This window comes from Argiope bruennichi, chromosome 4 (assembly GCF_947563725.1).
Source record: "Argiope bruennichi chromosome 4, qqArgBrue1.1, whole genome shotgun sequence".
Lineage (NCBI taxonomy): Eukaryota > Metazoa > Arthropoda > Arachnida > Araneae > Araneidae > Argiope > Argiope bruennichi.
The window spans coordinates 54,745,868-54,769,795 of NC_079154.1; the positions used below are offsets into that span (position 1 = coordinate 54,745,868).

Genomic DNA, 23,928 nt, shown 5'->3' on the forward strand with positions numbered 1-23,928 from the left:
ATTACACAAAACATAAAAAATAATCAGCACGTATCAGGAGAAAAAGAATTTTCCTCATATTTTAATCATTGATTGAAAAAAAATAAGAGAAATCAGAATTGTAAATGCATCGAAACCGACAATGCCCGAAGAATTAATAAATCAAACATAAAACGCCAAATACAGAATGAAAAAGATAAGTTTGTAAAATAGGAAATGGCAACCCTTGCGGAGCGCCAAAATCGACTGAAAGATAAAGCTGTCGGACGAAACCGCGAGAGTTGTTTTGTTGAAAAAGTTCTGTTGTTGACTTGTGGCTCGTCGGGAGTAGTTCTGTCGAGTGGATTCCTGTTTTAAACTTCAAATCGCTCCGTTATTTTTTTTTTTATCTGTGACTTTTTAGACTGTTTTTATAATGGAAAGGATTAGACGAAACAAGAACAAAAAGAGAGGCCTGTCGTAAGTTATTGTTTACTGGATTTAAAATTTATTTTAAAATGCTTATACTTTTATGTCGTTTTTTAGAAAAGTTATTTCTATTATATTGCGCCTTCTACTTATATTTTTGATAAACTGAATATGGTACACTTAATTTTGTTTCTAACTATGATTTTTCTAGTTGTAATAATACCCTGTTTCAAGAGTTTTTTAAAAATCTTTTATAACCATTGCTTTACATATTAATTATATAGCACTTTGTATAGCTCTTAAAGATTTTTAAACGTGAAAAACACTGGAAATGAATTAGAATATCTTAATATGAAAACTATATGTGTAGTATATGTATGCATTGATTTCCAATTATTATAAAAGGACATATTACTTTGCGCAAAATACTGATAACAATAATCGAATGTTTCTGGTGACTTTTTTTTTATATATCTAATAAGATTTAAAATAATAGTTATGTTGTCTTTAAACAGATTTTTTACTGATTTCTGTATAATTCATAAAATTGCTGACTTTTTAACATTGTATAAGGCTTCATGGATTTCAATTATTGAAAATAACTTCACAGTCTGTTGGTATAGATTTATTTTAACAAATTAAAGAATACATTTATAGTGTTTCATAGACGATACGGAGAAGATTAACATGGCACCTGTGCAAGGATAGAGTTTCATAGAAATAGTAACTAATTTCAATACATATGTATTTGAATCTACACGTAAGCGTTGTAGCATTTTTGGCAATCTACAGAATTCCTGGTTGAAAAATTAGTGAAGGCAGAAGTTCAAGAGTTCTAAGCGAGTACTGGCATACCAGTGTCAATTATATCTGGGAATTGTTTATTGTGGTCAGACTGACTGCTTCAAATTTTCTTCGAAATGAAATGCCAGTACGGAGGAATTTTTCTGAAATTCCTTGAGAGACTGTCTGCGTATACTAGGGCTAAATTGGTAAAATCAAGCTTCTAATTCAAGCAATATCAGGTACTTGGAAGTTGAATAGGCTAACAAAAAACGCCAATTTTCGTTAATTGTATTTGTTTATGAACCTAGCAAGATACAAGTTTGGCGAATCTGTGTGAATCGATTGCTACTGACATTAATTTCCTAAAATCCGATTAGAAAAATATGCAAGTTCCGGAGTTTTTATTTGCACCAATTATGCATAATAAAACTTGAAGCATTTTAAATACCACTCCACTTATTTAAGAAATCTGAACCTAATTATTTTTTTAAACGTCAATTCTCCCATTACATGCATTTTGTATGTTTAAATTGACTTTAATCGACCTTTGTCTTTTTTGGTATATTGTTGTGCCTCAAATACTGTTGTATGCATACGTGTAACCAACTTCATTATCTTCAATACTAATATGGAAGAGCAATTTGAACTTATTTATTAATATAAAAATTCCGTGTTCTTTTAAGTCTATCCAAATCATAGCCTGGAACTATTGAATTGTTATTTATATGCAGCGCTTCCAAATATGTTTAACCTTTACAATGTTGAAACAGTTTTTAGCGTTGCATTTATTATTTTTGAATAATAATAAATTTTGAATAAACATAATTGTTACACAATTCTTGTTTATATGCATCTCTATAATATTGCAATTTATTTCAACAGTGTAATAGTACAGTGTAGTATACCACGGGTTTGTTACTTAACTAAGGAAGTGTTGGAAATCGCATTTTACGGTGAAGAGTTGATCAACTTCCGACACAGTTGAAACGCGGAATGCGTAGCTGAATTAAGACTCCGTACTATTGTTAGATAGTTGTACAAATTGGACTTGTTCTTCAGTAAAATAAATATTTTCAGCTATCTAAATTCCATAAGGTTCTCAACTTTTCATTGTTAATCTACATATTGATAGCCGAACGGCAACCACAAAAAGCAGCTTAAATTGCACCAATCTCTATGAAGTAGTTGAACCACAAATATTTCCGAAAAACCGCAAAAGGTCGTGAAAGCATTTAACATTAACGTGTGCTGTTCAGAAATCGTTGTGAATCTTAAAAGCACGTTTATTAAAATAAAAAGGGTATGGCTGACGATTATGTTATAAGACCTTTTTATTAGGTTAGAGTTCGGAGAGGAGATTTTTCTCTAAGGATTGTCTGTCACAAATTTCTTGAACTATAATTTTTAACTTTTTTATTTAGTACAGTTTTTTAAAAATTTCTCAGGCAATTAAGTTGCAGAATAGTTAGTCTTTACAAAGAGAAACTGGAAACAGTTTGCAACTTAATTTTTTCCCCGATATTCCCCTTGTAATTTTTGCAATATTTCCGCCTTCAATGAAAATAAAAGTGCACTTTCAGAATGCAACGCTGATTAATTGGGGATTTTTTTCAAATATTTCCCGTAACTGAAGTGAACAACCGGCTCAACGGCAAACAATTTTAAAATACCATCCCAATTATTTCATACGGCTTCGCAGTATGCTTTAACTACCGATCTACAAATTTAGCCTCAATAAGATTACACAATGAACTTCAGATATTTATTTTAATTTTTATAAGTAAAGGATATCTAAGATACGTACATATGTATATCCAAATGATTGCTCAAGTTACTATTGAATAGATTGATTTAAATAATTTCAGAAATTCGATGCATAAGTTAGGCATTTATGTATATTGTGAAAGGCTTTATTGATTTGAATTGTGTTATAACTTTATATATAATTAGTAATCTGCTTCATTGCAAATTTTATCTATTCTGAAAACATTGATTTTAAATAGCAATTGAAATAAAGAATGTTGGCGAATTTAAAAGGCTATAGCACTCTTGCAGCTGAAAAAACTCAAAAGATTAAATCGTGATATTGTGATTTATTTTGATGTATAATTCGCTGCAAAGAAACTTGAGTCATTTTTCATTAGTATGGAGGTTTTGTGGCGATGGATAAAGAATTCGATATCCGATTGTAGTAGATTTGCTAAAATCGTTCAATTCATAATAAATTCCATTCCGTTTTAAGCCTATCCATTTGTTAAAGATATGACGACCATGCTTAAATAGCTTCCCTTAACTTGTGAACACCCTAGCAAGAGTACTTACTCTACAAGTCATCCCTCCCCCCTCTTTCTACGTACCCTAAGTCCCTCTCAACCCATATTTTCAAAGGGTCAATAACCCATTTCTAATGCTCGGAGTGATAGATATCTTCTTCCGAACATGCCACGCCAGAATTGAGTTTTCCGACGTGATTGACTTGGTGCTCGTGAGTAACTGGTTTAACACCTTGACTCAATTTAACATTTCAATATAATTAAATCTCAATTTAATATTCAAATATACTAAGAGGAAAGAATTGTGAACATTTTCAATGAGAGAATGTTTAGAAATTGATAAAAACTAGTATTTCCAGCGAAACAGCTGGTAGCAAAATATAAATATAACCCCACCCATGAGATACTCCCCCATCCATCATAAATACCCGTGTTGAGAATTCAGTTGACCACGTGATCTCCCTGGGCGGAACTAGCTGCCAATCATGTGTCACGTGGTCTCCCTGTTGTTGTTTAGTATTTTTTTTTTCTAGCAGAAGCGAACTGGACTCCTGTACTAGAGGGAGTGTTATCTCGGCTCTCGGATTCCGGCTCTTTCCGAGAGAGTTTTATGTGTAGTTCTCTAGGCTTTCTACACTAAGGCGTATTCACGTGCCTTTTGTTGTTATTGTTACCAATAAACCCCAGAAAAGACAACATGTGTCTTCAAGTCATTTCACTCCAGAACACAATCTTCACTATCGAATAAATTATTGTGCAATCAAGAAACGCAATGATAATTTAACAACCCGCCCAGCGTGTGTTTGAAAATTTTTAATTTCGATTTAACTGCATATTTTAAATATTTACAAGCATGCGGCTGTGACATCGCCGTATGCGAAGAGCTTTTTTAAAAAATAAATCTAATATTCAATTTCCTTTCAGTCTACGCAGATTTTATATTTTTCTATGCTGGAGTTCATTTAACTTTTAATTCCCCCCCCCCCTGGATTAAAAAAAAAAAAAAAAACTCTGCCACTCTTGTGTATTGAAAAATGGTTTGTACACTAGTAAAATAATTCAGTATTTTTGGGATAAAATTAGTTGTACAAAATATTTTGGAAAAATTCGCAAAATGCTAAAAAATTTTTAATGTTTAGAACGCAAAAGGGAACGTTTGATTTTCAGGGTTCTATAAATTTTTTACTGCCCATAGTTCTTTAACCCTTTAAAGGGCCATTTTTTTCTAGTTGTATTATGTTAAAATATTTTTAGACTTGAAATTAGAATAAGAAAAGGGATTCATTTAGCTTATTAGATAAATTTAATTTGATTCATTAATTAATTTGGTTAATTAATAATTAAGTAACAAATCAAGACGCATCATTTTGTGTGAGATAAAGAACTGAAGCATCTAAGTTTCTGACTTACTAAAAAAATGTGTCAGAACTTATGCCAACCTACATAATTTCACACAAAGATTGATAAATTTGGTGGGAAGCATACTTCCCACAGCCCTAGAAAGGGTTAAATATCTTTAAACATATAAGAGTATTTATGATAAAAGATTGGCATAAAAAAAACACTGAAATTATGAATTCACTGAAATTTTTCCTAATTCAGGCTCTTTTCTTTAATACCAAATTTTCGACTTTATCATAAAGATCGATAAAACACTTTGATGCATTTATTTAAAATCGATAGGAATTATTTGATTTCTTTGTCAATTGATATATTTTTAGGTAAATCATTCTCAAAGTCGGTTGTTAAAATTCAGACAAATCGTTTTAAATTTTCGATTCGGAGGTCAAGTCGCGTAATAAGGTTAAACGAATCGGCCTAAATTTTCCTTTTTGATTCTTGCATCCTCCAAAACCTGTTTCATCTGGAATCGCGCTATTTGTATCTTCATACTCTTCTATTTTTATACAGTAAAATTTTATTTTTTCAGCGTCTCACCATGAATATTTTATCTTCATATTTTTTTAATATAGTTTGAATTCTTGTACATTTACATGTTATTAATTAGCAACCTTCATCAAAGCCGGTTCGCCGGGATTGATAGCTACAATTTTCAATCAAGTATTTTAAACTGATTTGTTAATGACTTCCAGAACAAAATATTTTGTAAACCCAAATGTTGATAGATATGTAACAGGTATTTTTGTCATTTTACCAAAAAATTAAACTTAATTTGAAATGGGTGTGAATAAATTTGACGTAATACAAAAAATTTCTTGTTGAAACCATCTAAAAATGGACGTACTTAAAATTTTCACCATTGCTTGCTTGCGAAAAATTTCAGTTTTAAAAATATAATTTATACATAAATTGGACGTTCATGTTTAAATTATGTCTTGATTTGTTTGCTCTACTCGTAATGGGAAGAATAAGTCATAATTTTATAGTATCATCAACAATGGAAGAAAAAAAAATCTAGGATGAAATATCTATAGCAATAAAGAAAATGGTTTTTCTTTACAACAGTAAAATATATTGTAAAATAAAAAAATATATTTAAAACTTAGACAAAAGAAATAAATCTGTATAAAAATTAAATTGGCATTTATTGGTAGTGCATAGTTAATAGTTTTAATTTTAACGCAATATAACATATTTTCGGAATCTATAGCAAAAAAAGTCTTATCTTAATTTTTAATTAGAAAAAATCGATTCGAAGTAAACATTCCCAAAGAATATTTGTGCCGAATTTAGTACTCTAGATTTATTGGTCTATCTTGTAGATCCGACACACGTGTACGCATTTATCTTTATTATTAGTAAATGTTAGCCACTTAATTAATAAACTTATTATTGTTTGAATGAAGTTTTTTTAAATCGAAGCTAATAAAATTTCTCTATTTTAAGAAGGTATAAAATATTAATATTCTAATAATCTAATATTAAGAAGGTATAAAAAGTATTAATTTTTTTTTTATGTTTACCATAGAAAGTGAATAGAATTTCCACATCTGGCAAACTGCTGAAATTATAATTTCGTCTTAAATACTCATAATTACAATTGTACGCATTACGTACATGTACAGGTCATCTAGAGAACAGATTATCCACATTAAGTCATACCACTGACTATCCGACCCGCCCGAAGGCACACGGATAAATAAAGCCGCGGTCCAACGACCGGAGGATCTTCACAGATGTGGTCACAAAACTGTCACCCTTCCTTCGTGGTGCCACCCCCGCCTGTGGCAGCGGACCCACGACCAGAGAAATCTTCAGACGGCACGCGTTCCCCTTTCGACAGCTCAAAACCCTCAGTTTCTTTGACTCCCTCCCCCCCCCCCATAGCCTAAACAAATTTTCCGGCTCTTTGATGTTTATCCATCTACCGACATTTTGCGGGAAACTACAGGCGTACTACAGGCGACGGGGGAGTGTGTTCCCCCAGTGGGTAGGATGTCAGATTTATGACCAAATCCGTGAGGTGGCAGGTCGTTGGACCGCCGCTTAATACTGAATGACCGGACCGCCGCAAGAGCACCACAGGCGCGAACTATGGCTGAGTCCTAAGGGCCATCACCGACCACGGTACAACCCGTCCCGAAGGAAGTACGTCTCGTCATCGATAGGAGGAGCCAGACCCCTACCTTTTAAAAGGGTGGCAATATCCAACCACCATGTCGGAAGCACTCATCCTCATTCCGAGGTGCTCCCCCAGGGGGATCCACATTAAGTTAAGACATTAGAGAGCAGATTAACCACATTAAGTCAAGATATTAAAGATCTGTTGAGTATTTTTCTATCCTGACTTGTAGACAGCACAGCAAATTTTATTCATCGTTAAAAACTGTATTTGAAAATTTGGTTATATTCATGGGCTTTTGGTTGAACTGCCGGACATTTGATCAAAAATAAGCTACGAAATATTCTAATTCCAAAGATACAAATCACTCGATACATTCGGGTGAAATTACGGAACTCGACTAGATTGAATTTTGTATCAAATTAAGAATTTTGTCCAAGTGTTCATAAGAAATGGAAGTATTCTTGACTTGTAATGAATAGCAAATTGATCAGATAAATTTTACATGATCCGCAATAATATTTTTGCAATTTTTCAGCAATACAAATAAAGATTTTCTGGATTTTCCTTTTTTTATTGGCGATTTTTCTTGCAATGAATAGAAACAATTTGTTATATCCGAGTTGGCATTCCATTCTACAGCTTTCACACCACACAAAAGGAAGAAATTTTGCTCGTTTTTAAGTCTGGAAAAAGCTATTTTTGAAATTAGATCATAACATTTTCTTTCATTATTTAGCATTTAAATTTTGTAATCCGAAATTAAAAAGTAAGAGTGAAAAAAAAAATCTTATCTATAATGCAAAACAAAGATATAAGAGCAAATTTATATGGTATATCTGTTATAAAGATATACTTTGATATCATTGAGTTTCTACTTGTTTAAAAGTTATAATAGCAAGCTGGGCCATCATTTTTTTTCAGTCTTATGAAATCAAAGTATTAATAAATTTCTCTTTATCTTGTGCTTATAAACTTGGTCAATAAAACTGCCTTATCTTATAAAAGAAACCTTGAAGTCTTCGCACTCGTTTTTACGTGAGGTTTAAAATTGTTTCTCTTTTTAGCAACTACATTTCAATTACGCAATTCTTTTTTAGCCTTTACGCGCCGATTATAAATTAAATTCACCATATATGGAGATGATACATCTTTTTTTGACATATTGCAAAGCCGTTTGGGCCATTGGGTTATTTTGAGAAGTAATCAAACAACTCGCAGAAGAAGAAATGCATCCCAATTTGATATTTACAATTTGCATAAATGTACTTTCATGAATTAGTAACTATTTAAAATTTAAATTGCAGAGCTTAAAATTAAATTCTTTTCTGTTAAGAGTCGGCAGATAAAAATGGGTTGCATTTTAAAGCAGTACTATAAATACATTAAAGTTTCGCATTTGAGGTCTCTGCATTATGGGGACCCTTCTAGCTCACATAACAACCTCAACATAATGTTTTAAAGCTTAATTTGGAATATTTTGGGTGTGGTCAATTTACTGACAATGCATAAATTTGAGGCAAGTTCTAGCAGCAAGAAAAGCTCAACTTTCAAAATTCATCGTTGTAAGTGGGAGGGTACATTTTAAATCAACCGTGTAACAAACATTTTAACTCTTTGCTCTCGAATGGCGACTCTCGCTCACTATTCAAGACGGTGCATTATTTTGACGCTTTATTTAATTTTCATTGTTAAAAATATCTTCAGAGTAGTGAGAAGATGCAAATTAATTAAACGGGAGAATTCAACTTAAAACAATTGTGTATATTTATTTTTGGAGCAATAAACAAGTCTTTGTATTAGGTGAATAATTGTGCATCGAATTACTTTTCCCGAGTGAAAAGGATTAAAATTGGCGTATAGTGGAAGTTACAAGTGCCGACTCGGATTTTGTGCTGTTCATCTAATTGCTTTTCGGAGCATCTCAAGACAGCCTTCATGTTGCTTAAAAACGGGAATTTAATCGGACGAAATTATAATTGTTACGTCTTTGTCAAACTAACTTGAAATAAAATGAAAGCAGATTGTATGTCTTATGTTTTCCGCCAGCATTGCAATTCCATATTTACCATTACTGAGATTTTCGAAAAAAAGCACTCACTGTGACCAATAAATTCTTCCTTCATTTGTGTCAATTATGAACTAGTCTGTATCATACGATGCTTGAATCTTTGAGCCAAATATATTTTAATTATTAATTCACATTGCTCTACATAAGCAAATTAATAATCTTGTGAAAACATAAAAATTGAAAAGCTAACCTGTCGTGAAGGAATACTTTAGATCTACATATAGGCCAATCTACATTGCTTCAGCTACTGCTTGGATAAAATTGATAAGCTAACCTGTCGTGTAGGAATACTTTAGATCTACATATAGGCCAATCTGCATTGCTTCAGCTACTGCTTGGATAAAATTGATAAGCTAACCTGTCGTGTAGGAATACTTTAGATCTACATATAGGCCAATCTGCATTGCTTCAGCTACTGCTTGGATAAAAGACAATGCTGCATTTAATTTATTGATGTTTGTGATTACATGTATATAAATGACAATCGCCTGTGGACAAAAGAAATTGCTGAGAATTTCGAGAATGCATAGTATCAAGCTATGAAAGGATGCGACATCATTCAAACGTTTACCTAGGAAGTCGTGAAGTGGCTGTCATAAATGTTAGCTTATTGAATGTGTCTTCACATTTGTTTGCTAACGATAGTACAATGGAAATAATAATTTTAAAGCCGCTTTATAAATTGTATATCATTTGCTCGAAATAAAGATGATTAATAAAAGGTGTAACAAACTAAGATACAAAAGATATTTGGCTCACAAATGTTATAGATTAATTTATAAATATTTCCTTGTTTGATTTTGAAAAAAAAAAAAAAGAATACTCTGAATTATGCTTTTAATATGAAATGGTATATCTAAGCTTTTCGTAGCTGATTCAGTGAATGGCTTAATTTGATGTGATTTTCATTTGTCTTTATGGATAACTTAAAGATATATGGTGAATATCTTTGTAAATATGTATTCATCAAAGTTATTTTTATTAGAACATATATTTATAAAGATGATAGAAAAAGGAAGAATAAGTATACTTATGCAAACAGGAAATATTCAAAACCGATATCAGACTATTAAATAAGAATCGTCAAAGAAAAGTGTCGAAATATAATGTTGTAACTATTTGATTTATCTGGAGGAATTGTTTGGAACTGCATAAATTTCTTTAATCGCATACTAGCATTATTCATCTTCAATAGATTGCAATAGCATGAATTGCAGGGCATAGGCTTTTAAGACTATCAAGATGCCACAGGAGATTAATATCGTGCCTATTGTAAGTACAAACTGATTGTGAATCCAGCTTCTTAATGATACTAATATGGTACTTGGAGAATTAAATTGTGGCTCAAATATTATAAAATATCTACATTTTTCTCCATGTAGTTTCAAAAATTCCATTTATCGATTAACAAATCAGCAGTGGTTACCAAACCTATTGCTAAGCTTTTGAGAAATACAAATTCTTAAATTATTTATGATGAGAATAATGAGAAAATTATTTATTAAAACTGTTGCGTCGGATATCTGCACAGTTTAAAGCGAAATGTCCTTGTACATTCAATTTACTTGCCTTTCAATATTTTTTAATCTATAAATGGCTTACTGAATTTAAAACTAATTTCAGTGCTTTTTAAACTTACCAGGAAAATTGGTTAAGATTCGAGTTATTATGGATGTTTCAATTTGAGGTTCAAATGATGCATCTAGTAAAAAATGTTAATACTCATTGTTTTGTATTTACTTGTAATATGTCTTCCTGTTGAAGGAAGCATACGCTCTTGAATATTCTTGTTTGCGTCTCGACAATAGAATCAATTAATCTTTTTTATACGATTTGAATTTGGTTTCTACTGCACATCTTTCGGGAGAAACAAAGGACTCCATACGCAAGCAATATATAGGCGGATGTCGTATGAACTAATCTGAATACAACAATGTAGAAAACAGAAGCAGGCATAGAATTGTTGAAATGTGCTTACATGTGTGGAATATACATGATTTGAAATATATGAAAATTGATGCGCTAGTCGGCAATACTGCGATGGCTGCATATATTTATTAAATTGTAAATCACTAATGTTCACGAAATATTACTGTTATTAAAGTCTAAATGGATTCAGATATTTGAAGCTATTGCACCAAAAATTTTTCAAAACAATTAAAATTTGATACACACAATTCAAAAATGTGTGTGTGTGGTTTACAAACGTATTATGAAATTAGGAATATAGTATTTTTTCCTTCTTTCTTTTAAAACAGTGTTTTTTTTCAAACTGGCTGTTTGAGTTTCGACTTCGATTTTTGTTATCTGTAACAAACGCATCTGTTTTATTAAATATTCATATTTTTTTTCGTTGGAGACTACTTTTCGGAAAGAAAAACTCATGGATAATTTTCTAAAATTTTATTTTGTTGAAAATCTTTATTGGGAGGTATCAATTATTGCACGTAAAAACAAAGAGCACTGTAGCTGATTTATTTCATTTTATTTGATATGCATCTTGCATCTTTGTTGAGCGTAGTGGACGAACATACGAGATTCTGATACTTTTATCTGCTAAATCATCGCTGCTAAATATAAACATTACTTTCTGTAAACAAAACAACAAGGAACTGATATCATATACTGGTCATGATATACTTTTGAAGTGCAACAATTTTAGTTTCTGAACGTAAAATTAAAATAAAAAGTTTAGTTATTTATGGTTAAGGTAGTTATTTTTAATTCCAAGCTCTTGATACCTGATTTCAGTCTCTTTTTTGCAGCATTATTAATTTGAGTTCACGAGCCACCACTACTTCAACGGGAAGAAGGGGAAATTGAGCGAACCGGTTATCGTGTTCTAATACATTCCTTCTCCCGTAATTTCGATTTTATCTTAATATAAAAGTAAAGCGGCTCTCGAAATGTGATCTTAAGATAAAGTCCCTTTAGAGTGTAGGAGATATTTTATGTCCGTGATCTCTTTCTATCTTAATACCTATCTAGCCAGTACTGGAACGGAATTATTTAAAGTCAACGCAAGTTACGTATTTAGTTAGATAAATAATATTATGCAACGGTTATTCCCGGCTGATGCGTTTTTACCTCTTGCTTTCAGTTTCTTTCGAAAACGTGGTCATTTCTGTCGAAAAACCTTTTGGAATTGATAATCAAAATTGCTGCTTATCGTTTCGTCAGCCTTCGAATCGCATCTGTTACGCATACGTTTGCGAAGCATTCGCCAAGAGAAAATTACGCAAATCTGACACGAGATAACTCGACTTTTCTGGAGATCATGATAATAAAGTTTAGATTTTGGCGCAATATTTTAATAAATTTTAGTGACTTAAAATTTACAATTTAGAACTACACAATATTTTGGCTTGAGAAATATAAAGTTTATATTTGAAAGAAAAAAAAAAAAAAAAACCTGGAAGCATTTTGTAGCCAAGACTGAGGTTAGCCCTTACAGTACTTTACAAAAATTTATTTAAAATAATCTATTATAAGAACTCTTATGAAAAACTTCTTTTTTCAAGATTCTATCTCTCTATTTATTAAAGATTCGTAATATAATTTTTTAAAAAATTCTAGACAACGATTATTTAAAAGTATTAACATTTTTATCATATAATATATATAAATATATACATAATATAAAATTTCACTGTAACGGCGCATGTTACTTTATAGGTTATTTGTTACTTAATTGGCTTGCCACTATGTTTGGAATGAATTTTTTGAAAAACTCTAAAATGGTTATATTTTTAAATTTTTGCATAAAAAAGATTGAAAAAATATATGAATTAAGAGATAAGGTTTTAATAATTTCGTAAAACGGCCTTTTGATAAAGAAGTATAAAGCAAAAACTTTCTAGTTCAGAGGTTTATTAAATAATTTGCTTAAAATTTTGAAAATAGCTTAATAAATATTTTGCTAATTTTTTGAACTAAAAAATAAACTGTATTTCTAACCATTCTTCAAATAACAGGATTTGACTGATCAGTAACATGAAATTTTCAATTTCCTTTCGTATTATGAAGCTTTAAAACAACTAAAATATTTTGAATGAATAAATTACTTATTCTGTAATTCAGAAACTGTAGAACGTATTCAGAAATTATTATACCAAATTTGAAAAAAAAAAGAAATATGCATGAGATTGTAATTTGTTTTTCCAAAGAAAATTCTACCAAAATGAGAAAATAACATTAAAATATATAAAATTGCATTAGTGTACATAAAAATGGGCTTAGAAACAAAATTTGAATTTTTTCAAGAAAACTGTTCAAACGTTAATATTTTATTTAAAAAAAATCCCCTTTTCAATGTGGTTAATCTACCTTAAAATACAGGATGTTTATAAAGTCCTGGGCCCATTTTGATGTTTAACTCATAAAATAATAAAGATAGATTTAAATTAATAACATAAATGGTTAAATAGACTCAAAAAGTTTCATGACCCTTGTCAATGAACTTCCACGTGTGCCCACTTCGTCGCATGGAGAATATCAAGTCGATAGTCAATTTCACGCCAGGTAGCAACAAGCATGTCGGCATCCACGGAGCCATTTGCGCACATTATGGCGATTAACAATACCAGAAACATGAAAGGATGCTTCATCGGAGAACATTATGCTCTTCAGAAAATCAGCAGCATCTTCTATCCTTCTTAGCATATCTGTTGCAAAGGCCATCCTCCTAGGCCTATCGTTCGGTTCCAAAACTTGAACAATTTGAACTTTGTATGCATGCAGTCTTAATTTTTTCTTAATAACCTTGTACACCGTCGAAATTGGCATATCCAATTCTGTTGCCGCTGATCTCACAGATATTCTAGGATTGTGTAAAAATGTCTCTCTGACACGCTCAACATCAAAATCACTTGTGCAAGGGCGTCTGGAACGTTTCTTATCTGCGATACTTCCAATTTCTAGAAAATTCTTTTTCCACCGCAAGATGCTGTTTTTGGATGGAGGATCTTTTTGGTAAATTCTTCTGAAATTTCTCTGTGCTTGCACTATCGATTTCATTTCTATGAACGACCATAAAATCTGTGCTTTCTCTTGTGGTGTATGCATTCTCCTTAATATCTGCTCGAATAAAACATCACATACAAAAGTACTACATAGAACAAACACATCAAAAGTAAACATAACATTGCAATAGTTGCCAAAAACAAAAGAGAGAAAAATGCCATTAATAAGCAGACAATATTTAGAAAAGTACAGATATTTAGACTGGAAAATGAAATTATCTGAAATTAACCACACGCGCAGACGATATTTACAAAAGAAATATTCAAACCTGAAAAGGAAAATATATCAGTTATTCCATCAATAAATGCCATAAGTTTGTTTATATCTTTATTATTTTATGAGTTATTAAACATCAAAATGGGTCCGGGACTTTATAAACACCCTGTATATTAATAAAGAAAAATATTTTTCTTTTTACTATATTTTTGTTTGTAATCGCAATGGAATAATGTATTATCCATAGACTAACAATATGTGCACTATTGAGTTATGATTCATCTCGTAATTGTCTAAATTAATTTCTATAAATACAATTTGTCAAACTTTGTGCAGTAATCGCGAGCCTATTCCAAACAATTGGATATTTGGATTCTTTATTGTGGATTCTATGACATGGATTTCGAAAGTTAATACAATTGATGCAAAAGCAGTTGCCATCTTCCAGAAATACCAGTGTAATGGGATACTTCTTCCTTTTACACTTGCTTTACATTTCTTAGTTGACGTTGCTTTCCTTTCTTTACGTGACAATTTTCTCTTCTTGGATTGCCATTTTTCGGCTTCTGTTTGCAAAGCTTTTTGCAGGCATATTGATTGAAAGGGCTCTTAAAATGGCATTTCACCAAAATTGACTACTTTTCTATCTCGAGCTTCTGGAAATGGTTTGATTTCTTGTGGCAGACGTTTGCCTATAAGAAACAACTTTTTTCGATGTAGATGAGCCCATATTTAATCAAGGATCTGCTTTGATATTGAAAAGTTATTTTCCGATGTGAAAGAACTCATTTCTGGTATTACAGCATTGCCTCGAGTATATTATGCAATGCTTCTTTCTACAGGCGAATTACAGTCCCAACGGAATTGCAACAAAACTGCATTTTTTGGTGACATTTTATATCTTGATGCGAGCGAATGGCATAATCCAGATAACTTATGATATCGCCTAAAATCTAGTTTTTTCGTGGTACAGACTTCGCACAGATAAACCAAAGGATTGTGAACGAAAGGATTAAAGGATTTATGATTGAAAGGATTAAAGTTTTAAAAGAAATTACGAACAAAGTCAACGTTTGCATATACACTGTTTCTGCTGCTGGCTGCAGGGCAGTCAATTGATTGTCGGAAAAGGCACATAAGAGCTTTGATCTACTGCGAGAAAAATAAAATTCAAACGGCTCTTAATTGAAAATTCTAATCAAATCTTGTCACAGATAACAAATAACCCCGGTTTCCCCCTACATCTGAAGATATTTTCTTCAATTATTTGAAACTAATTAAAATATGAATATTAATAAAAGATTTCAATCAAATATTATACAATATGTAAAAATGAGTTTGAAGAAGCAAAGCTAAGATTTGCTCAAAAAAGATATTAAAATTTTTAGAATCGTTTTTGAAATGGTAAATTCTTGAAACGAATGGACAGTGTTTTATAATTGTTTAATTTAAACGTGTTAATTGCTGTTGGAAAAAAAATTATGTTTACTTAAGATTGAATCAAAGGGGCAATAACAATCTTTCAAATTTTTTATTCATTCAGTCGTGTCATTTTTACATTATTCATATTTGACTTGAAATATTAAGCGTCCCCCTTCTATAAATGATTGCACTGTTTTGCATTTCTATCCATTCAATACCAATTTTTATTAAATAAAAGAGAATACAAAATTCATTTATTTCAACTACTTTTAAAATTTCCATGACGAAATTATTTTCTATTTTATATTCTCCATTTGGAAAAAAAATATTCAATATCTTCTTAAGTTCAAAATTATTTTGTTGCAGCATCTGCTTACAATCCCTTGCATATATCAAGGACACTAATTTTACCTCTGACGTAACTTGACATTGTGTAGGGGAAAAAAAAAAAAAAAAGAACTTCGATTTCGATGGGTGATAGGGACCGCGGTGATCTGATGGTAAGGTCTTTGCTCGTGAGCCGTAGGGTTTCAGGTTCGAGACCTGATTCCACCCAAGAAGTGGGTCTGTTGCACGTTAAATCCAGGGTAAAACGTACCTCCCTGGTGTGGAGAGGGGGGTGCCAGCTTGGGTGTCGTCCTCGTCATCTGACCGTGGTTCACAATTATCAAATCCGTCCCAAAATAGCCCTAGTGTTGCTTTACATTTAATATAACTGAAATAGACGAGTGATAGCGTTTGAAGAATTATACGTACCAAATATTTAAATCTTTTACCATTTTTATATTGTATTATGGTGTATGAATTTTATAATGCTAATAAATCTTTCCTCGATTTTTCTTGCTTATCTTTTCATTAAAAGATCGCATGAAATGATCGCGCTTTTGTCCAAAAGCCAGAAGTTTATTTCCCCTAAATAAAGGTAGGTTGATAGAAAATGCAATCTGATGGAATGGAACGGAAGTCAAAAATGAATGCCTTTCAAGAAATTCCAGAAATATGCATGCCATCTCTTTGCGGATTTAAATCGTCCGAAAGGAGACTCATTTCAGGAGCCTGTAAAGATCAATAGATATTTGTCTCTATTATTGTTGATAAGCATATCAATTTCACCTCCAATTTTAATTCTTGTATAGAAATGCATATTAAATGTCTACTGTAACAAGATGCGAACGTAAAGGCACACAATTACAGATCGAACAGTTCAAATTTCGCCTGTTTGTCTGAAATTGAAAATATCCCAGAAATGAATTAAATGTCTATTCCAATTTTACTGATTTTTGTTTGATTTGCTTCATGTTTTTAAATATGAATTCTGTAATAAGTTTTTCACTTTTCATGATGTGCTATATTTGTAATTTTGTACATTTGTGTATTCTCAATGATGGTGTCATCTTTGAATTTTCAAAACTTGATAAATCTATTAATCAAAGTTTGATTATTCCATACGACTGGCGCTAGTTCGTTTTGAATTTCAGAAATTGTTTTGAAGACAATTAATTCATTTTGATTCTTAATTTTTTATTATAATGATTATAATAATTAGAATTTGAAGTAGAAAATAAAAAATCTTGATACACTAATGCAAATTTAACGTCTTCAAAAGCATTAGTGCACTTATCAATTAATGGTACATATTTTTTCTATAATTAAGATTGTTTTAAGAAATTTCTTGTAAGGAATTCCCTCCCCCCCCCTTCCCCCTAATATTAAATACACGAATAATATGGTTGTCGTATTGGCTGTGTGAATGTATTAATCTAAAGGAAAAATTAATAAATAAAAACAGAAACCAAATATTCGAGGTTTTATCCTCCTTTGTTTTTAAAATTGTTAATCTTTTTCAATGTTCATATTTTTTAAAAAAATATTTATCTTGCATCTTGCCAGTACTCCCTGATATCCCTTTCTTGCCAGTTTCCAAAATTGTACACCTAGGTAAAGATTTCGGAAAATTTGGTTACTTTTGTTTCATACCCATATTCCAGAATCCTAAAACAAGTAATAGAAATAAGCATTTAGTTCTTTTATTCTTCCGAAATAGAACGCACATAGTTTTTCTAACCGTTCGTCTGCGGAATTGAGACGTCTTGCTTTTATACAGCTAAAAACCAGCGGAAGTGGGCTGCCCGAAAGTTTGTTGTATAATCTACAATAAATGTCTTATCTCTGTCCCCACGCATAAAACTGTGGACCTTGGGTAAGGCCACGAATTTTTTGCAAGGCATTCGCAATCAGTAATTATGTACGAAATATAGATGCGACTCTGATATTTTTACAGAATCGATCGTGCAAATATGCATTAACTCATTTTATCGATCGACTAAAACCAAAATGTGACACACTATAGTTGTAGTCACAAAACAGCGTACCGAATTTCATTGATTTAAATCATTCCTTTGGTGAGTTATTGTATTTACATGTATGCAAAATTACAAATCGACAATCAACTCTTCGACAGATTTAGTTCAAAATCTATATTTCAGATGCAAAACCTATGTATCAAATATTTTATTAATATATGAACTCACTCATCAGTTAATCTTTAAGACTTTGTATTTGCATCTTTCCCTTATTTTAATCGATTGTTTTTGTAATACTAAAAAATAGTTGCATTTAATATTTGTTAAAACTCAATCATTCGATCAAGTGCTAATCTTTAAAATTTTGTAAAGACTGTAGTTAAAAACTACGATTCGATTTATCTCATTCGATTTAATTTATACATTTCATGATTTGAAATAAAATGAAATGACACAATTTGTTTTCAGTGCTTCTTCCCCTTCGCATATCAAATATAATCATGGGAAAAAAGAAGTTGTGATGAACTTTCATTTTATATATTCCTGAGTTTGTATTTTCTTTTTAAAAAAATGCACTGGTTTTGTGAATGCGAAAAATTAAAAGCCGAAAAAAAAAGAGGGGGGGGGGGGAATGGGCGAATGAATGGACGAAAAGAGGGCGAATGAAATTCGTTTGTGGTCACCTCTCAAAATCGTGAATATTTCTAGTCTAATTTCGGACGAAATATGTCTTTATGCATCCAACCGCTTGCATGTGAAAACCATAAATGAAATGCATCGAACAAAATGTGCCTATGGTATTTTATGTATGGAGCGTATATGGTATTTTATTTTCAATTTTTTTTTTTTAATTGTAATGATAGATCTACCTGAAATTTTTGACTAAATCCATGATTGAATGAGATTCTGTCGATTCGGGCAAGTGTGAATGAAATAATTCAAATTCCACAAGGAAGACAAATAGAATTTGGCAATAAATAAGAGGCAAAAATTTATTGTATAGATCTATCGACCAATGGAAAATTCTCCGAAAATTCTCTTCTCTTTGCTATGGTGCAGAAAGAGGCGCATTATGTAAAATATACTAACATTACTATTGGATTTATTGCATAATTACTTTTAAAGCTAAATTCTGTAAGTGAAGAGTTTACTCTTGCCAGAAAAAGTTGCGAATTTTGTTACAAATCGTCGCCAAATTTTCTCAGAATTAGTGTGCAGGTATGCCTATTCAAATAAACTTTTTATTTATGGAGACAAGGAAAATTACTTCCTGATATGAAAATGAGCTCTTTATGGCTGTTTGCTTTTAATCTTGCATATTGTTGGAGCAGATTGCAACCTTTTACAGAAATGCGTAGAAATATAACTTTCAGAACACGTGACGTGTGTCATTCATCTTCAAATGTTGCGCTTGATCGTGCCCGCGTGTAGAGTATGTTTGCGCTGATTAAATAAAATGATGCAATCCCCCTCCCCCCCCCTCCATTTTTCTTTTTGCATAATTCCATTGTAGAAAAAAATTGCAATGGAATGTTTACCATTCATTTTACTTTCATCATTTAAATGGTGTGCATCAATACAATTATTACTCTGTTGTATTGATGTAAGTAATCAATTATTGATTTAATTGCATCAATACAACAGCGTTGTCTTGATTCCCTCGCTAAGTTCTATACCAGGCTTTTTGTATTCAGTTTAATGAAATTTATTATAACGTAGTATAATGAAGATGATCGAATTTTGGAATTCTTTCTGCTGATTGAATCTAAAACAATTCAACAATTTTAGTCAAGACTGCATATTAAATCTTGCTTATTTTGCTACTTTTCTATTTTTATGTTCATATACAGTTAACTAGCTGATGGAATTATTTCAAAATAAATCCAGCTAGACACGGATCTATAAATTTGATATCAAGACAAGGCTTTCCGAATTTCATTTATCTAGCATACTACATTTGAATCTTCATGCGTGCATATTCAAATAGTTTAGTCAATCCTTTGATGAATTTAGTTGAAATTGTAATGCAGATCTACAATTCTGGTATTAAAACTATGTCAGATTTCATTAATCTAGCTCGTCAAGTCATCACTTTCTAGAGTCATGGGAAGTATGCTTCCCACCGAATTCATGAATTTTTGTATGCAGTGCTGCAAGTTGGCATAAGCTGGGATAATTTTAATAAGACGTATTTAGATGCTTCAATTCCTTATCTCACACAAAAGGGTATCTTGATTTGTTAATTATAAATGTATCAACTGCATAATTTGGATGAAAATTCACATTTTTATCGATTTGCAATTTAAAAAAATAGGCACTACGTTTGTTCCCAATAATATCTTTATTTTGTCTATGTTTATTAGGAGCCAAGTTATAGCAACCTATTAAAGTGAAAGTGATGCTTATTTATAAGCATTTAAAAACTTTAAATGCATTTTCTGAAGAACGAGTTTTTCATGTCGTCTTTACGAGTATTATCATATTTCAAAAAAATAATCAAGATTTCTTAATGAAATTTATGATTAGTGCTCCTTATATTATACAGAATGTAATGAACTGCGGATTTGATGTTGAATGCTCTAAAAGTGGATTTGATTGTTTAAAGTAAATATTGTTGAAAAAATTTCCAAATTTCATAGATAATTTCAGATACTACACACAAATTTTATTTTTGAATATAATGCTTAGATAATAGTTACTCTAAGATATAATGCTACAATCAAAAACTAACATTTTTTTTCATCAGTACATTTCCAGTTTTTGTTAATCTACTTATATAAAGCTCAGTGTGTGTGTGTGTGTGTGTGTGTGTGTGTGTGTGTGTGTGTGTGTGTGTGTGTGTGTTGACGCTCTACAAGCCAGGCCATTTGACCTACAGCTACCAAATTTGGTGCATGTATACCTTAGACGTCGGGAATGCGCACTTGGGGTCCATTTTTTTGAATTTTTAAATAGAATTTTAATTATTAATTAAAAACTAACTTTCCCGCCAAAAAAATCTTCCATTTTTTTTTTTTTTTTTCCTCCCCTATCGCCAAATGAGTAAGGCTTCAGTTTTTTCCCCCCCAATAGTAATGAGGCTAGGGTTAACATTTTTCGGCCGATTATTTCAAACGATTCTGCTTATTTTCTTAATGTTTTATGCATTTAAAATTAAACATTGTTAATGAATCGATCTTTCAGATTCATTCTGAAGTACTTTTGAATTAAAATAACACAGAATAAAGGAAATTAAAAATGTCTAATCTGCATAGCGTTACCGTAACTGGCGTTGAAAATTCACGTATGCGCATTGTGTTCTGATTGTTGACAATATTATCAACGGATGATTCTTGATTTAAATTATTTTTAGGTTAGTTGCATGCTTTTGTAATTAAATTGTATTTATATTAGTTATATATTTTTTGTATATGCTTATAGTTTTAAGTGGATCGTTTTTTAAGTAGTTTTTTAAACCTGTTTTGGACCGATTATTTTAAACGATTCGTTTTATTGTCTTAGTATTTGATGCATTTAAAATTAAACATTGTTAATTAATCGATCTGTTCATGATGAATCTGAGAGTTTTGTCGACAAATTCTTGTGATATTACATAAATTAAGATTCTCTAATGCTCATAAAATTTAAACGCTCAGTGACTCTGTTATCAGTAATCATATTATAAAAAAATGCTTTGTTTCTCTAAAAAAATATTAATTGCAGATTAATTCTTTCCACTTTAATTTAAAGCATAAATTCTACGGGAGCTAACAGAAAATTAGAGATACATATTACGTTATGAGTGAAGGCGTTTATAATATTATAAGTGAATTATATGACTATCAAAATTTGAAGTTTTAAAATATTTTGAAGAATATATTAAAGTAGGAATTGCGTAAAATATTTAATTATTAAAATTTAAACGAACATTAAGATTGGCGAACCAGCTGGTCGCCAAAGGCGGCCAGTAAATAATAAAATTTACATCAATGTGCTTTTTCTTCAAAAGCAAAATATTTTAATATCCCAAGACTAGAAAAAAAATGGCCTCTTAAGGGGATATCTTACTGGCGGACAGACTCTTTGAACAGATATCTCCGAAATTCCGAATAATTCTCTATGTATATATTTTTGAATAAGATTATCAAATTTTTGTCTCACTTCGTTCATTTTCTAATTACTGTTCCTAGTAGGCATGATTCTTAATCTAAGCTTTCCGAAGTCGTTGAGTTCTAAAACGTAATTACTAAAATCTCGAGGTCGAATATTTTGACAATTGCAAGAATTCCTTTTTGTATTCTTCGCATGCGAGAAATGAATCATTCGACCAATGCCAACAGCAATTGACTGCGCAGAGTAAAAAATGAACTTCGTTCAGTTGCTTTATTTTCTTTCAAGAAGGACGTCTAACATAAGATGCTTTTAAAAAGATAAAGTAAAAGCTATGTCGGTTTTTATGAAGTTATTTACAAAATTTTTTTTATAGGTAGTATTTACTACAGAAGTTTTGATAAGCATCTTGTTCAAACTGAATCGTATAGATGTGTAAAAAGAAGTTTTTCGTAGGAAAAGATTCGAAGTGAACTGCTTTAAAAAAAAAAGAGTAAAGAACGTGATATCAAAAGTTCCGTCTGAAGGTGAAGGATTTTGAGATTTATCTGCTTTTTGGCATAACCCATTTGTAATGACCGTTACTTATTTTAAGAGCTTCTTTTTTTTGATACCTAAAAAAATGTATGCTATCTGATCAAAAATGCCCAGGCTCTTTTGGATTCGCACATTCTCACGCATTTCTGTTGAGAAATGGGTGGAACTGCCCTTGAATTTCGACCATGTAGAGAATAGTTACGAATTCGCATTTTGTAGTGAAAATGCGATCTCGTGGACATCTAGGGGGAGGGGGGTCGATCAGAAAATGAAGATGAAAATCATTACACTCATGTTGGATAAAATGTTTTAATGATTTGCGATTTTTATCAGTAACTTTGTTTACTGCCCTTAAATGCATTTTCGTAAAAAAAAAAAAAAAAAAAAAAAAAAAAAAAAAAATACGCATATTCGAAAATTTTAAGATTAATCAAGTCCAAAATTTTCCGCTTGCTTTTTACTTTAAAACTCATTATTTCGCAGTCAAATTATGTGAAAACCTAGAAAATTTAACATGCCGCCAATATACTATTCAAAACATTTATTTTTACTGTATCTTGGGGAAATATATATATTTGTAGTAAATTTTTAACTATGCATGTAAGAGACAAAAGGTATCTTTTTCACAATTTCAAACCGAGATTTATTGGGCATTTTTTATATAATTAATATTTTGGGAAATGATCTAGTATTACCATTGCAGCGAGATGAATTTGAATTGTTTTTCAAGAGAAACTAAAAATGAAGTTTTTTACATATTGGTATTTTTTTTTTCACTTGAATCTTCAAATAGTTGAATTGTATAAAGTTCGAAAATATGCTAAATATCCCAGTGTGTTTATATATAAAGTTTAAATTTGCAGTAAATTAGTAGCCCACTCCAAAATTTCGGGGTAGTAATGTTCTTAAGTTCTGTCGATCGCCACACCGAATTACTTCATTTAAGAATATGAAATCTAACCATTGACGAGTCTCTTGTAGCTAGCTTTCCCAAATCTTAAAATAATAATAATAAAATTCTATTTAATATCCATATTGACAAAACTTTCCATCGGAAATAAGCAATGCAAAGACTAAAATTTGTGTAAATTAATAAACTTATGGGAAAATAATGTTATATTTTGTTTTTCTTTTATATTAACATGATAAACTAGGTATAGCTATTTAGAAGAAATATTGCTTATATTGCTTTCTTGCTTTAATAAGGACATTTTCCATTCACTTAATGGCCAGGCTCGCTGTTTTGATCCCCGCCGTCTAAAATTCCAAACAGCGGCGTTGTTGCTATTCACAACTGCA

The 23,928-nt window shown here is 31.1% G+C and overlaps 1 protein-coding gene across 1 annotated transcript in view; it reads left to right on the top strand.

The window, feature by feature from the left end:
• The first annotated feature begins 258 nt into the window (after positions 1-258).
• LOC129966645 (ras-related protein Rab-20-like) overlaps positions 259-23,928 on the top strand; it is a 49,176-nt gene continuing 25,506 nt past the window's right edge. The window contains exon 1 of the mRNA XM_056081145.1: positions 259-438. Coding sequence (XP_055937120.1) covers positions 395-438 — 44 coding nt within the window. The 5' untranslated portion in view covers positions 259-394. The remainder of the gene's footprint in view (positions 439-23,928) is intronic.